General features: G+C 40.7%; 1 protein-coding gene across 1 annotated transcript in view; it reads right to left on the bottom strand.

Moving 5' to 3' along the window:
* Positions 1–2,511: 2,511 nt before the first annotated feature.
* Positions 2,512–14,723, bottom strand: part of Tbh (Tyramine beta hydroxylase) — a 76,768-nt gene continuing 64,556 nt past the window's right edge. Inside the window, exons 10-12 of the mRNA XM_090374952.1 lie at positions 14,173–14,300; positions 13,813–13,966; positions 2,512–2,737 (exon numbers count right to left, since the gene is read on the bottom strand). Coding sequence (XP_090231078.1) covers positions 2,636–2,737; positions 13,813–13,966; positions 14,173–14,300 — 384 coding nt within the window. The 3' untranslated portion in view covers positions 2,512–2,635. The remainder of the gene's footprint in view (positions 2,738–13,812; positions 13,967–14,172; positions 14,301–14,723) is intronic.

The raw sequence follows: 14,723 nt of genomic DNA, 5'->3' as shown, positions 1-14,723 counted from the left end.
CTTTGAAGCTTTTATTCTTGCATACTTCTTTCGATTTCCCTCAACTGGAGTTTTAGACACCTTCGAAATACTAGCGAAATCCATTTGTACTGGTATGACGTCATAAGCAAAAACTACTGCTTTTGGTTTGTTGAAGTGATTGTTTTATTGTTGCGTTCTTGAATCAAAGCTGTTTAAATTTTAAGCAATGAAATGGTCTTTTGGGAAAGAATATTCTTTAATAAAATCTGCAGATTTTATTAAAGTCTGCATTTTTTTTCGTTCTCCATGTTTTTGAATTCGTTCCTTTTCGACACCAGAGACTTCTTCGGTGGCTTCGAAGCTTTTATTCTTGCATAATATTACTACCTCAGGGGCTTACATCTGGTGAGTATGGGCTTGGTACACCCAGGGTCCTGAGCTGGATATCATCATTCTTCTCTTTCTTGGTGATTCCCTTGTCTTTCTCTCTCTCTCTTTCTCTCTCTCTCTCTCTCTCTCTTTCTTAGGGTAACTTGGGAATTTTTTTTTGGCTGGTGCAGCATAAGCCTCAGGCTTCCTTGCACCATATAGCTAATAATAATAATAATAATAATAATAATAATACCTACTGCTTATTCTACCGAATCAACGTTAGTGACTGAGTTAACGGCTTTTAGGAAGTGACGTCATTTCTGTATCTGAACTTCGTTGGCACCATTTAGGAAGTGACGTAATTTGTGTAATTTAAAATGTCACCAACAGGAAGTGACGTAAATTGCGTCATTTAACATCTAAGCGGTCAGCTTTCTTCGTTACCATCAGTAACGGAATTGCGTCAATTCTGTTACAAGAAAATTTCGTTACCAATCAATTGCGTCATTTCCGTTACAAGAAAGCTTTTGATACTGTTGCACATGGAAGACCACTGTACAGTATGGCGTTAAGGGCAAGTTGTTACAATGGATAAAAGGATGGTTGAGTTGGAGAAGACAGAGAGTGGTGGTCAATGGATACTGCTCTACGTGGACTAATGTTATTAGTGGTGTCCCTCAGAGTTCGGTGTTGGGGCCATTGTTGGTATATTTATCAATGATATTGATGAATTGATGATATTGATGCAGGGTTTAATAACAGTAATGATAGTATGCTGTTGCAACAGGATCTGGAAATGTCGTGTAGATGGGCTGAGAAGTTGAAACTGAAGTTTAACATTGACAAAGAAAAGTACTGCATATGGGTAGCAGTAACCCCAGAGAAATGTACCAACTATATGGTGTTACACTCAGGGTACTGGAGAGTGAAAGTGGTAATTGTATAGTCAGATATGATGTTTTCTGAGCAGTGCAAACAGGCGCCAGAATGTCATGGGGTATTGTCAATGATATATACAGGAATTTTGAGAGCAGGGATAAGGAGGTGATTATCCTCTTGTATATGGCAATGGTCAAGCCACACCTTAAGTACTGCGTACAGGTCTGGAAGCCTCATTTTAGGAAGGATGTAGAGTTGCTAGAACGAGTACAGAGTAGGCCAACCAGACTGGTGAAGGGAACAAACGGGGTGCTCTTATGAAGAAAGGCTTAAGTTCTGCAAATTGCAGCTTCTGGAGACTTGGCACCTGCGAGACGTTCGGATTGACGTGTACAATGCCTTGAATGGATTGAACAGGCTCAATGCTGATGGGATTCTTCCTCTTGCTCAGATTACAGACCTGAGTGGGCATAGATTCAAACTGAGGAAAGATAGTTGTAGGGTAGACGTGCAGAAGTTTGTGTTAGCCAACGGGTAGTTTATTGCTGGAACAAACTTCCATCTGTTGTGGAAGTTGATAGCTTTAATAAATTCAAGGCAGAACTAAACAAACATTTGGAATAAATGGATCAGTGAAATGGGAATTTTTTGTTTTGACTGATGCTGTATAAGCTTGCTTTCTTGAATCATGTGCCTCTACTAATTTCTTTAGGTAATGCTAAAGAAATCTGGTTACCAATCGATTTTACTGTAGTTCCGCCATAGATGTTTTCACATAAAAAAAATTGGGACAGTAGTGTTCATTGTGCACTGCTTTGAGCATGCATGCCATAGTTCACCAATTCTGGTCAAACGGCGATCCCACCACAAGACAGCAATAGGTGGAAAAAAAAAATGCAACAAAGTTTAGGAATGTCGAGATCTGTCCACAAAGCACAGATACTATGCAGGCCATTGCATTTCTTTCAAAGTCCAGTCATTAAATGTTCAAAAGTTCAGTACTATGAATGTCCACATTGCCGAAAGAAAAGTTACCCCATATAAAGGTGATAAAGGACAGAAAATCTCTATCACAGCAACACCATTCCAGTAACATTAAAATAAAGGTAATGTATTTTAGTGCTTGAACAAATTTTTTTACCTTTTTATTGTTTCTATAACTCTCTTCCAAATATTTTTATTTTTTAAATTTTTAATTAAAAAATTAATATTTTTAAACCAGGTTTCTTTTAAAAATCCTGGTGGGCGAAGTAGATTACAGTAACTAAAGACGCACACTGCGTAGTTATTGAAATATATTTTTTAAATTCCGACAAAAATACATTTATTTTACAGGTTGCACACAACACCCTCTACACTAGTGACATCTCTAAATTTAACTTCAGACGGATAACTGATTTCTCTGAAATTTTAGCTAAATTATTTAATCTTCTTTGGTCAAGTCTTCTTGGGTATTATAACAATGTCTGGGTAAAGGTGGTAAAGGATAGAAAATCTCTGTCACAGGAACACCATTCCAGTAACCCTGAAAAATAAAAGTAATGCATTTTAAAAGTAAATATGTCACTAGGTGAGTTTTGATTAAAATAAGTATAGTTAGTAGATTAAGAATGTCATAATTTTACGAAACTTTAAGCTAACATGCTACATCTGCCAAAGGCAACAGTTCCCTCTTATCAAGTCTTGTGCATACCCCTGGTAACGATTTTGAGGCTGCACTGGGCTGCTATCTAGTCGATGTACTACAGTTGCTAGTATGTGCAGTTTACTTACCCCCACCCGTTGCAAACCAATGCATTACTAATTTTTCTGCTTGGCTCCTGACCTCTATCAAGTGCAACCAGAAAGTAATAATTCTCGGAGACTTCAACCTGTCCCTGCCAGCTGCATCAAAGCTCCTCGATCAGTTAATTTCGGATCAATCGAGTCTCAACATCCATTGCATCTGTGTCTCACCCCCCCCCTCTCGCGGAGAAGCCACATTACTGAGAATCTTTTCCAGCCATGGGAGTGTTGAAGCTGTAATCAGTTCTAATTCGGCATTTCCCTCTGACCACAGGCCAATTGAAGCTTCTCTCATCCTGTTGAAAGAATGCTATAACCAACCAAACCAACCGAACTCGATTGAAAAGATCAGGAAAGCTGTATATGATCCAAAATACCTAAAAATTGAAACAGCGATGGATCTCTTTAGGCTCTACCCCTGGCGAACTCTCAGTGAAATCCATATAGAGGAAGCTGCGTTTTGGCTTCAGAAATGGTTGTCTTTCATTGCTAGAGTGGCCATCTCAAGAGTTTCCGTCATCTGCCCACACTCTAAGCCGTGGTGGTCCAGCATCCTTAATCACCAGTTTAAAGAAAAACAACGGCTACATGCCCAATTCAAGAGATCACCCACAGAAAGATCATACTCAGTGTACTCAATAGCCAGATAGTTTCCAGAAATCCAAGAAGCAGGCTATCAACTCGTTCATGGAGAAGAGGATAGCATATGGCCAGCGATCCTGATCGGCCAACCACATGCGGTCAGAAGAATCGTTAGACCTGGCCGAATGGTGCGATCATGTCACCCGGTTTGTCAAAACAGACAGTGCAGCTGCGGACTCCCCCTGGAATAGTGCAAAAAAAAGTAAAGTAAAGTGCAGCCATTATCAACCCACTGCAGGGTGGAAGCCTCCTCAACAATTCATGCTGAGGGAAATGGACCATAATCTGCCACGCTGGTCCAGTGCGGGTTGGCAGATCGACCGTATTCAGCAGTCAGGGGCTTGAACCCCGGTCTACTCAAAGAGCGTGTGCTACTGCACTCCCGCTCCTGCCCACTCGGCTACGGAGGCCTGAACAGTGCAAACTACGACATAACTAATCTCACTAACGTGGGGATTGGCGAAGAGGAGCTAATCAAGGCCATCAACGCCCTGTCCAATAAGAAATCAATCGGAAGTGACTCTATTCCCACCTTTTGCCTTAAAGTTACCTCCTACTTCATCAGCGATGAGCTGACAAAGTTGTTTAACAGAATTTTTGAACAGGGAGTCGTCCCAAACGCTTGGTTAAATTATAGAGTCATCCCAATTCCAAAGGTGCAGAATCCGACCTCTACTGCTGACTATAGACCTATTTCAATCTCCTCCTCTTTTCTCAAATGCATGGAGAAGTACTTGTTTAAAGTGGTTGCCAATCAGATCCTTTCCCAGAGACCTCAGCATACACATTACGCGCTCTCACAAAGATCGCCGAAAACATGCATTTAGGCTCTGAATTTGAAAACCCTCAAGCCTGGGAGCAAGGCTATGTTATACATGCTGTTTTTCTGGATCTGAAAGCGGCCTTTGACTCAGTGCAAGTTAACCCACTTATGTGTCTCCTGGAGAACTACTACGGTTTCACGTAGTAGTTCTACGTGAAACCGTAGTAAAACCGACTTCCACCTCTCCTCAGAAATTTGCTGACCGAGAGGTGCCTTACCTTCCAGCAAGGGAATAACTGCATCACAAAACAGGTGAAAGTCGGTATACCCCAAGATGGATCGTTGTCGGCACTGCTTTTTTCAGCGATATTTATTCCACTAATGAATAAAATATCTGCGTTTATGGCCTACGCCGACGACATTTTATGTTACCTCTTAAGCCTGGCTAACACCTCACCAGACCAGGCAGAGGAATTATTGAATTCTGTCATTCTGAACAAATATCTCTCCTCTTTCTGTCAGTACGCTACCTATTTTGGGCTTAAAATAAACCCTGAAAAATCCAAATATATCATCTCACCCAGCAGCCTCTCTGCAGCCATTCATTGCGAGGCATGTTCTCGTCGCCACTCATTCCGTAAAATTCCTAGGAGTGGTAATGGACGAAAACCTAACGTATAAGAAACAAATCCAGCAACTGCGTTCAAGAGCATTACAAGCTTTCTGGGGTATGAAACTTGATCTCTGTACAGCGCACAACAAGGAAACAGTCAGAAAATTTCTCCTCTACTACTTTAGTTCTATCATCAGTTATGGTATTGAAGTTTGGTCGGCTGCTCCTATGTCCAGTCTGAAGGCGCCCTGGGGCCTGAAATTCTGGGTCCTAAAGTGGGCCAACAATTGGGCTCACCTACCCTATACATCAAAATCACAGATCTGCATAAATCTGAGATACACCCCAGCCCAGCAGCTGGCATATGCGAGGAAGCTCATGGTAATTTGTGCTCCGCTGCTCTCGACTTCGTTAATATCTGGCAAATCGTAGGCTGGAAAATCCCTGGTAGAGCCCTCAGAAACCATCCAATGCTCTGTTCTAACCTGCAGAAGCTCTCGACCTTTAAGCGGCACTTTCCAAACAGCATCATCGGCGTTCTGAACTCCGCAAACATTGATTTCGATGTGTGGTCCAGAGATTCTGCCTACAGAGAAGAAAAGTGCAAATCCATAGTCAAGTGCATTCAGCATTCCTGCAATTGTCAGCGGAACTAGTCAACTCCCAGTGAAAGTCACCAGACTGTCTCAATGTGTTGCAGCTTGTATATAATAACTATAAAATCTATATACTGTAATGCAATATAAGCTCTGTGTAATCAATCTATTATAATAACCATAAAATCCATTTATTGCAATATTAGCTATGTATATTGTATTGTCTATGTATTTGCTGTGCACCCACGTAGTTTTTTTATGTACTGAATGTAATGTGTCCAGTTAATTGTAAGATTTCTCTGGTTACCTGTAGAGGGAATCGTGTCCTACATTTCTATGAATAAAGAATTTTATTATTATTAGGTGCATCAGCAACTTAGACCAGTTTGGGCAGTATATACTGTCTGTAAATTGTGTGTGTTCTGTGGTCGATTCGATTTGCTGCTTGCTGGACGAAAAATCTGAGTTTCCAAAAGAAAATACCATGCTACTCTCGCCTTAGACCGACTAACTCAACCATGTTGTGCAAAAGACCCATAAATATTTCTCGTGTCGTTGATGGGATTCGAACTGAGGTGTTTTCCACCCGGTGTGGGAAGGACGACTGTGTCAGTAAAATGTGCATAATTACAATAGGATACATAGAATTCAGATCAAAAATTAGCTGTTAAAAAAAAAAAACAGGATTTACCGGGAGGTGAGGAGTTTTTAAAATGAAATAAATATAATTTTATACATAAATTCATAACGAAACGCTTTTTAAACAATTGGACCTAAAATCCAGTCAATAAACTCAAGATTTTTATTATTATTATTTTGAAGTGACAGGACATCTTGGTGTTCAGCCAGGTAGAGGTTGAAAACGAGTGGTCCTCTAGTGTTGAAGATGTGGCTATGGCTGTCGTGGATTTATCGTCAATCTCCATGTGGTAGCGCAATGTGCCAGCTGTTTTTCGTGAAGTGGACATGCTGTATTCCACTGTAAGGCTAGTAATGCATCAGCTGTTGCGGTACTATCCTTACAAGATGCTAAAGCATGGTGATGCAGATATTCGTTTCACATACGCACTTCAGTTTCTGGTGCGAATGACAGTGGATATCACTTGGCCATGGAACATCCTTTGGAGTGATGAAGCCCACTTCTGCTTAAATGGACAAGTGAATACGCACAGATGTCGCATTTGGGCAACAGAAAACCCTCGAGTTATCCAAGAGGTCCCGTTGCATTCTCCAAAAGTGACAGCGTGGTGTGGATTTACGGCCACATTCATGATTGGCCTATTTTTTTTGAACAGGTAACACCTACTGGACCCCGCACCTGTTCCGTCACTGGACAGCGATATTATGAAATGTTGGCAAATTTAGCAATATCAGAGCTGCAACAACGTGGGTGCTTTCAGGATACCATATTCGTGCAAGATGGTGTGCTACCCCACATCCACCATTGTGTCCAAAGATTGCTAAGGCAACACTTTACAGACAAACGGGTTATCAGCCGTTGTTTCCAGACATCTTGGCCACCCCGATCACCGGACCTCACCCCATGCGACTTCTGGTTGTGGGGTTTTTTGAAGCAGGTGTATCGGGAAGGATGTCAAACTCTGGCAGATCTGAAGGAGACAGCATTAGACGTCACGTGGTGGCTATTCCAGTTGACACGTTACGTTCTTCTATGGAAAGTGCTGTTCTTCGAATGAAAACTGTTGTTGACCAAAATGGAGGCTACATTGAACAATTGGCGCTGTTCAAAGTGACAAATTTTGTAACTAATTTTTTTTCCCAATAAATGGCGAGCGCATTCTTTATTGTACCTGTTGTCCAAATTTCTCTTCAGTACGAGCCTTAGAACTCGCTCCAGAGCCTTCTACTTATGGATACTTTAATTTTAACAACCCTATGCTTTGGAGTATAATTCTTTGAGTTCCAATGGGCATTAGTTGAAAAGTCACCTTTGAAATTAAAATGAATTAAAAATAATCTTGGGGTGGCAATAAAATGAGTGCAGTCGTAATTCTGGGTCCTTCTCATGTATGTCATGTGATACACGAAAAAGACGTGATATCACCTTGAAAAAAAAAAAAAATGAATGAAAAAAAGAAACTAAAAAGTGACATTTTTTTTGTGTGCTAATTTGTGAGAAAAGTTGTTGAATATAATCTATCGTGTTCACATGACTTGTTAGAAATCACTGCCTGCAGCCTGATGGGAATGGGAATGAATCCCCCCCCCCAAAAAAGAAGTTTGATGGAGATAAATCTAGTGAGCTTAGTAGTTATTCCTTTTGAAATTCCGTGACCGAGTCATAGCCCTGCCATAACGAAAATGAAGTAACTTGAACTATATTGCTGGAAGCACACTTTAACAATCTCCTCCACGTTGAGGTGTCCCAGGAATTCATGGACTATGTCAATGTATTATTATTTGGTTTTTAGGAGTATTAGCAACTACGGCCATATTGCTCCGGGGATATGCGGTGGTCATTCCCTGACCTTTCCGCATCCTCCGTATTTGGTGGTCACGGGCTCGAACCCCGGTCTAATAAGAAGCGTTTTCTACGCACTGCTGTTCCTGTCCACCTGGCTACGGAGGTGCCCACTGAGAGGCTAGTTTCATGGAAACCATTACCTCTCGGCCCATATTTATGGTTTCTGTGAAACCATCAACTTCTCAGCCCACCACAGGATTGCTGCCCATCTTTTTTTCACAGAAAAAGATTATCTGTTAAAAAGGTGGGCAAAAATCATGAGACGGGAAAGTAGACACGCATTCCAATCTTCAAAGTGTAAAGGGGTTTCTTACACTACATAGGGATTTTCTGTACACCAAAGACGGGTATTCTGAGTTTATATACCCACTCAGATGAAATCAGGCCTCATCAGAGAATAAAGTCCGGTCTGACATCTGATGGCGTCCATATTCTTCCATTAGCCATTTGCAGTAATGGATTTGCTTTCCACAGTCCGGTGGAAAAAGTTGATGCATGTATTTTGTACGGAGACTGTTTTAATTTCCTCACCGCTCCATGACAACTGCCATTGGTTAAGCTGGCTGTTGTAGGGTTTTAAGCACATCAACAACTTAGGCCACATTGCGCCATATATAATATGCCATTAAACTGCGTGTGCAGTTATAGAATAGATGTGCGGAAATTTGCCAGGTAATTGCTTTCTGGAACAAACTTCCATCTGTCGTTGTGCAAGTTGATGACTTAAATAAATTCAAGGAGGAACTGGACAAACGTTTAGAGGGAATGGATGTGTGAAATGGTTTTTTTTTGGCTGATACTGCATAAGCTTTCTTTCCTGTATCACATGCCGCTACTACTATAAAAATAATTCCCTCCTCTAGGAATCATCACAAGAGTCAACTAGACATAGTGACATATTGTTTTTTGACAAGCGGCACCGGTGCTTTCGCACAACTCCGCATTTGAATCTCTTGTGAAGTAAGACAGTACAGTACTGTCAAGGCCAGATATCATATGTTAGTGTATGTTCATGTTTGCTTAGTGCGGGTTATGTTGTTCATCTGGCCGCTTAGCCTAGGGTCTGTGGAACACCACAGACTGCTAGTTACCGTCACTGGCACTGGGAGCCGGACCAGGTATGTGGAAAGAGAACTCTGGCTGGCCGACCCTGTGGTTAGCCTGAGCTTCCCAGGGAGGGCCGAGAAAAAAAAAAAAATAATAAATAAAATAAAAAAGAATAATAATAAAATAAAATAAAAATAATAAATAATAAATAATATAAAAAAAAAATTAATAAAAATAATAATAAAAAAAAAATAATAATAATAAAAAAAATAAAAATAAATAAAATAAAATAAATAAATAAAATAAAATAAATAAAAATAAAAAAATAAATAAAAAAAAATTTTTTTTTTTTTTTTTTTTTTTTTGAAATAGGAGAAGGGGTGAGAGATTGAGGAGAAGAAAGAAGGTAAGCAGAAGAGAGAGGGTGAGGTAGGATGGGCTCCCCCCTGGGGGGGAGCCCACCCTACCTTCTGCTTACCTCACCCCACCCCCCTGGGGGGGAGCCAACCCTACCTCAGGAAGAAGAGAAAAGGTTGTGAGGTCAAGTGACCCACAAAGTCAGATTGCCTAATAGCATGATCCTGCATTTGAAAGTCAAATGCCAGCCCCACTCCCAGAGGAGTATTTATATGAGTTCCTGCACAAGTAGGAAAATCAGATATTGTCATACACCTTGAAGAGAAGAGGTGCCAGCAAGTGAGTGGGTCCCACAATGGGCAAGGGGCCCAGTGTCAAGCAATTTAATCTTCTTCTTCCAAGGGTGACTTGTAGGCAATGAGCAGTGTCCCACACTGGGACTTGGATAATCTTCTCTTAGGGGATGAGAGGAGGCACATGGATTCATGAAACTCAAGGATTGCTTGGAGTTCTTGTGGCTATTGTAGAAAAGTCCTTTTTGGGTTCGTGGGTTTGTCCTTTGTGAACGTCGAGAGATTCCTGTTAGGTCATGACAAAGATCAATATTCTGTTTGTGTTTTCTTTGATTCCATTCAGGATATGTTCTGTGAATTGAGTTTTGGGTTCATTATAAGATGGGGGTGCGTTGAACAGTTTGCTGTAGGTGAATTTGACGCATTTCAAATACAGTCTGGGCAAAAGTAGTGAAGGCTTTGTAGTTGGTTTCGTCAATTATGTAGAGGTGTTCCTGCCCACTGGGTATATTTCCAGTTTTGGTAATTAGGAGACTTCTGGGTAAATCATAAAGAGGGCAATTATACATGAGGTGAATCCAGTCTTCATTGTCGCCGCATGTGCAGAGAGGAGAATCGGTGAGACCCAGGGCATGCAGCTTGGCCCGAAACGATCCATGACCAGTGAGGAAGAACGAGACGTAAAGGCCTGGTGAGTACCACGGAGGAGGTTTTGGTGCAGTTATCATAACTTGTGGAAGAAATCTTTTAGTTGTTTCACCTTTGGTTGTTTGCTCCCAAGATCTTTGCCAATGCTGGAAGAGCTTAGAGTAAATCTGTTTCATTTCGTTTTTTGGATCATTAGCTAGATCGAGTGTTATATCCAGAATGGTGGTGGCAATTCCTCTCTTTATGCGGTATGCAAGGCCGCGACGAATAACCTCCAGGTCCAGAGGAAGAGTGCCTGCTAAGACCTGCAGGGCAGGATTACTGACTGTGCGGCATGCTCTAGTCACAGTGAGTAGGATATTGCGTTGAATTGTATGTAGCTTTGCTTTATTACGTGCAATGATGGCACGAGGGAACCATATGGCTGCACCATAGCACACAGCTGGTAAGAAGATGGTTTTATAAAGTAGCATGAGAGTCCTCCTCTTCAAACCCCAGTCTGCTCTGCTAATTCTTACGATCATGGCAGTATAACGACGTATTTTATTGGAGAGGTAATTAAGATGAGGTAAGAATGTTAATCGGGAGTCAAAGGTTACTCCTAGATATTTTAGTTCTGTTTTGAGTTGCAATGTCTGCCCAGAGATTTTAATTTGGGGTGGTCTTCTTATGTCCAAGGATCCTTTGAGGAGGATTGTCTTCGTTTTTTCCCCAGAGATGACTAACTTGTGGTTGTTTGCCCAATTTTGGAGGATCGTTAAGGCAGGGGAGGCAATTTGCTCAAGCTGAGTTCTAGAATCAGCTTTGATAAGGAGGATGAGGTCATCTGCATAGGCCATGCAGTCCACAGGACCCAAATCCATAAGAAGAAATTCATCTAGTATCAAGTTCCAGAAGTAGGGCCCAAGAACCGAGCCCTGTGGACACCCTCTAACAACTGGTCGGGAGGTTTCTGAAAATTTGTTTGAACAGTGACTGAGCGGTTGAAGAGGTAGTTCTGGAGACAGCGGTAGAGATTGAGTGGAATATTGATTTGACGTAATCTCCTGACAATGCTGGGCCACCAGATGGAATCGAAGGCACCAGCAAAGTCAATGGAAATAGCCAGTAGATATTTTTCTGTGGTTGAGTTTGCTGTGTTGAGCAGATTGTTCATAGCATCTTCAGTGGAGCATCCTGGCTTAAAGCCATACTGCTTTGGAGAGTCTAAGTTGGCTGTCTGGTAGTAGGTGGATAATCTGGATTGAAGCAGCCGCTCCATTACCTTTCCCAAGACCGGGAGAAGAGCAATGGGGCGGTAAGATTTGGGTAGAGTAGGATCTTTATCTGGACCTTTTAGGATGAGTCGAAGCACTGCCTGTTTCCAAGAATCAGGGAAAATTCCTTTCGCAAGGCATTTGTTGAATAGTGCTAATAGGTGGTTTGGGAGATGTGTTGCTGCTTTCTTGATGACCTCAACCTCAATATTATCATGACCAGGGCATTTATTCATTTTTGTTCTGTCAAGTGCTTTGTTCATTTCCTCAGAGGTGAAAGGAGGTTCTATTTTATTGTTGGAGAAGGCCTGGTTGTCTTGTTTAATTTGCTTTTGTTCATCATTGAGGGGACTCTCATCTGTCTGAAGTAGGGCATTCAGAATATTATTCATGGATTCAGCCCATGTGTGTGTTGGATTGCCATCAGGAGTCAGGGTTGCATTTAACATCTCTCCCCTGGGCAGCTTGTTCATAACAATGCGATAAACGACCCCCCAAGGATCTGCGTTACCAGTGGTTGTCACAAGGTTCTGCCAAGACACTTTCTTTTTCTGCCGAATGAGGCTTGTGTAGTCGTTACGATATCTTCTATATGCTTCCCGTAGAGCCTGGACCTCAGCAGGAGGCCAGGAGTGCCTCGCTCTCTGGAAGGCTTTTCGGGCAGTGTGGACTTGCCGCCTTAGGTTTTCTAGTTCCCTGCACCACCAAGGGACAGCTTTTAGGTGCTTCTGACGTTTTTTCATAGTTCTCTCACATGCTTGTTGGAGTGTGCTTGTTAGGAGGGAGAGGTGCTCCTGTGGATCAAGATGGTTTAGTTGGGATGTATCCATTTGTAGCTTTGATTTTATATTGTCCTTGAAGGCATTCCAGTCAGCTGTTTTGGTGGAGTATCAACTAGAACAGATTCTACAGGTGACGTAATGTAATGCTTCTCCATGGAGTCGGCTCAAGGCATCTGCCAAGGGAGCAATTCACACGGATACCGCAAGCATACGAATTCCCACTCCAGAAGGATCTGAAGACGGCAACTCATGGTTAGGTCAGCCAAAGGGCAACCGTACGAGGAAAGATTTTGATTATGTGGGCTACAGAGTTTGTCAACCAGGTACCTTAGAGGGAACCTGATTGAGGTTTATTTGGAACTATATCCAAATATCCACGTTGGTTTCAGAATTTATTAACACAACACACCTCAACATTAGTGATGAGGAGAGAAGTTAATCAAAATTAAAACTGATAAAAAGTCAATACACGGAAAAAAGGTCCTGCTAATACACTGGAAACCGATCCCTCCAAAACACCGACTGGGGAAAAAGAAAATAGAGGGTTCTTCTTGTCTGCATTGAACTTTGTTGGGATTTTATGTCTTCTTTAATCCAGTATACCCAGTAAATTACAAACCAGCCCTGTGTATTGGCTATAATTTCCATTTAAAATGAAGGACATTGATTGAAAAGGGTGTGCACAACGAAAATAACAGTTTCTTTGGGTAAGATTAATTTAATTGTAAGTAAATATTTTGTTTAACAAATTTATTTTTGCATTTAAGAAATTTCTTTTAAATATTAAACACTGTTATTGGTTACTATTATTATAAGAAACCTACTGCTGTAATGAAGCCTTATAAAAACATTTTATTGATCTGCTATTGTCTAACAAATTACAAGCCTATAATTCAGAAAGTGGTGCCCTTGTGAGTAGTACAGTTTGTAGGATTGCCGTCCTCTCCACACCGGGTGAAAAAGACCCGAATTCGAATCCCCTTGATGACTGGAGGAATTTTTATGGGTCTTTTTCACAACGTGGCTCAGTTAGTCGGTCTCAGGCGAGGACAGCATGGTTTTTTCTCCTGGAAACTAAAGTTTTTCTTCGACCAAACAGAAAAAGTGGCTTAATTTTAATATATTATTGAAATATTAAAATTTATATTGTTTTTTGCTTCAACACTTTCTAGAGAAGGCACACTAGGTGAATAATTAAGCCTGCAAAATTGTAACATGAATTATTTCTATATTTAATAACCACTCCTTCCCTAACTATGAATAATTTGCTCAGGAAATTATACAAAAAAATATATATTTTATATAAAATTAATACTCTACTGGTATTACTTACAGGAAATCGATCTCCCGATGACTGGTTGCACTGCATGCTTAAGGGGGCAACGTTGTAAAGACGGTTCAGAAAATTCGCATTATTCTGGCTCCAGTGAATGGCATCATAATTATCCGAAATGCCAAAGTCTGTTGAAGTTGGCTCATCATTATAACTATCATTAAAAAAAAAAAAGAAAGGAAAACATTCCTAGATTAAGTTCCCACAAATGATCTTATCCAAATCATATTTTTTCATGATTTGTAAAATTTAGCCGCCCCTAAAAGAATTGCGCCCCGGGCAAACGCCCTGCTAGCGCGTACCTTAATCCGGCACTGTCTCTCCTTCAAATTACTAGCAATGTATGAACAAAATACTTACTCGTGCATGTATATGAAAAAGCTGTTTAGCACTTGGGAGTCGATGGAGCTCTTACAAACCTCGAGATTCGTCTTTGGAAAATAGTGCATGTAATTGACACACATCTCTTCGCTGATGGCAAACCCACCCTACATCAAAACAAATGAAATGTCAACATTAAGGCCAATGTCTTTCACACAAGAGAAATTATCACATATTAAGTTTAACCAATAATCATTTACAAACAAAATTAGGTGAAACTATTTCAAATTCACAACAATATTTTCTGGTTGCTGTATCATATATACGTGAAGCGCCTATTGTCATCGCAGTATATGTCCATCCATCCATCCTCTTGTGGAACATCGACTTTCATTAACAGATTTTCGTGAAATTTTATATTTGGATCTTTTAGAAACATCTGTCAAAGTATCCCAAATTTCATTAAAATCACACCAATAGAAAGTCGGCAATTATAATTTTTTATTATTAACTTTTTTTAATTTTTTTTATATATACTGTTTATCCGTACATATCCATACACTCATGACCCAAAACACTATGACCATCTA

The sequence above is a fragment of the Mastigoproctus giganteus genome, chromosome 6 (genome assembly GCF_048544385.1).
Source record: "Mastigoproctus giganteus isolate SK-2022 chromosome 6, ASM4854438v1, whole genome shotgun sequence".
Taxonomy (NCBI): Eukaryota; Metazoa; Arthropoda; class Arachnida; order Uropygi; family Thelyphonidae; genus Mastigoproctus; species Mastigoproctus giganteus.
The sequence above is the reverse complement of the archived record's forward strand: the minus strand, read 5'-3'. Positions and strand labels throughout refer to the sequence as shown.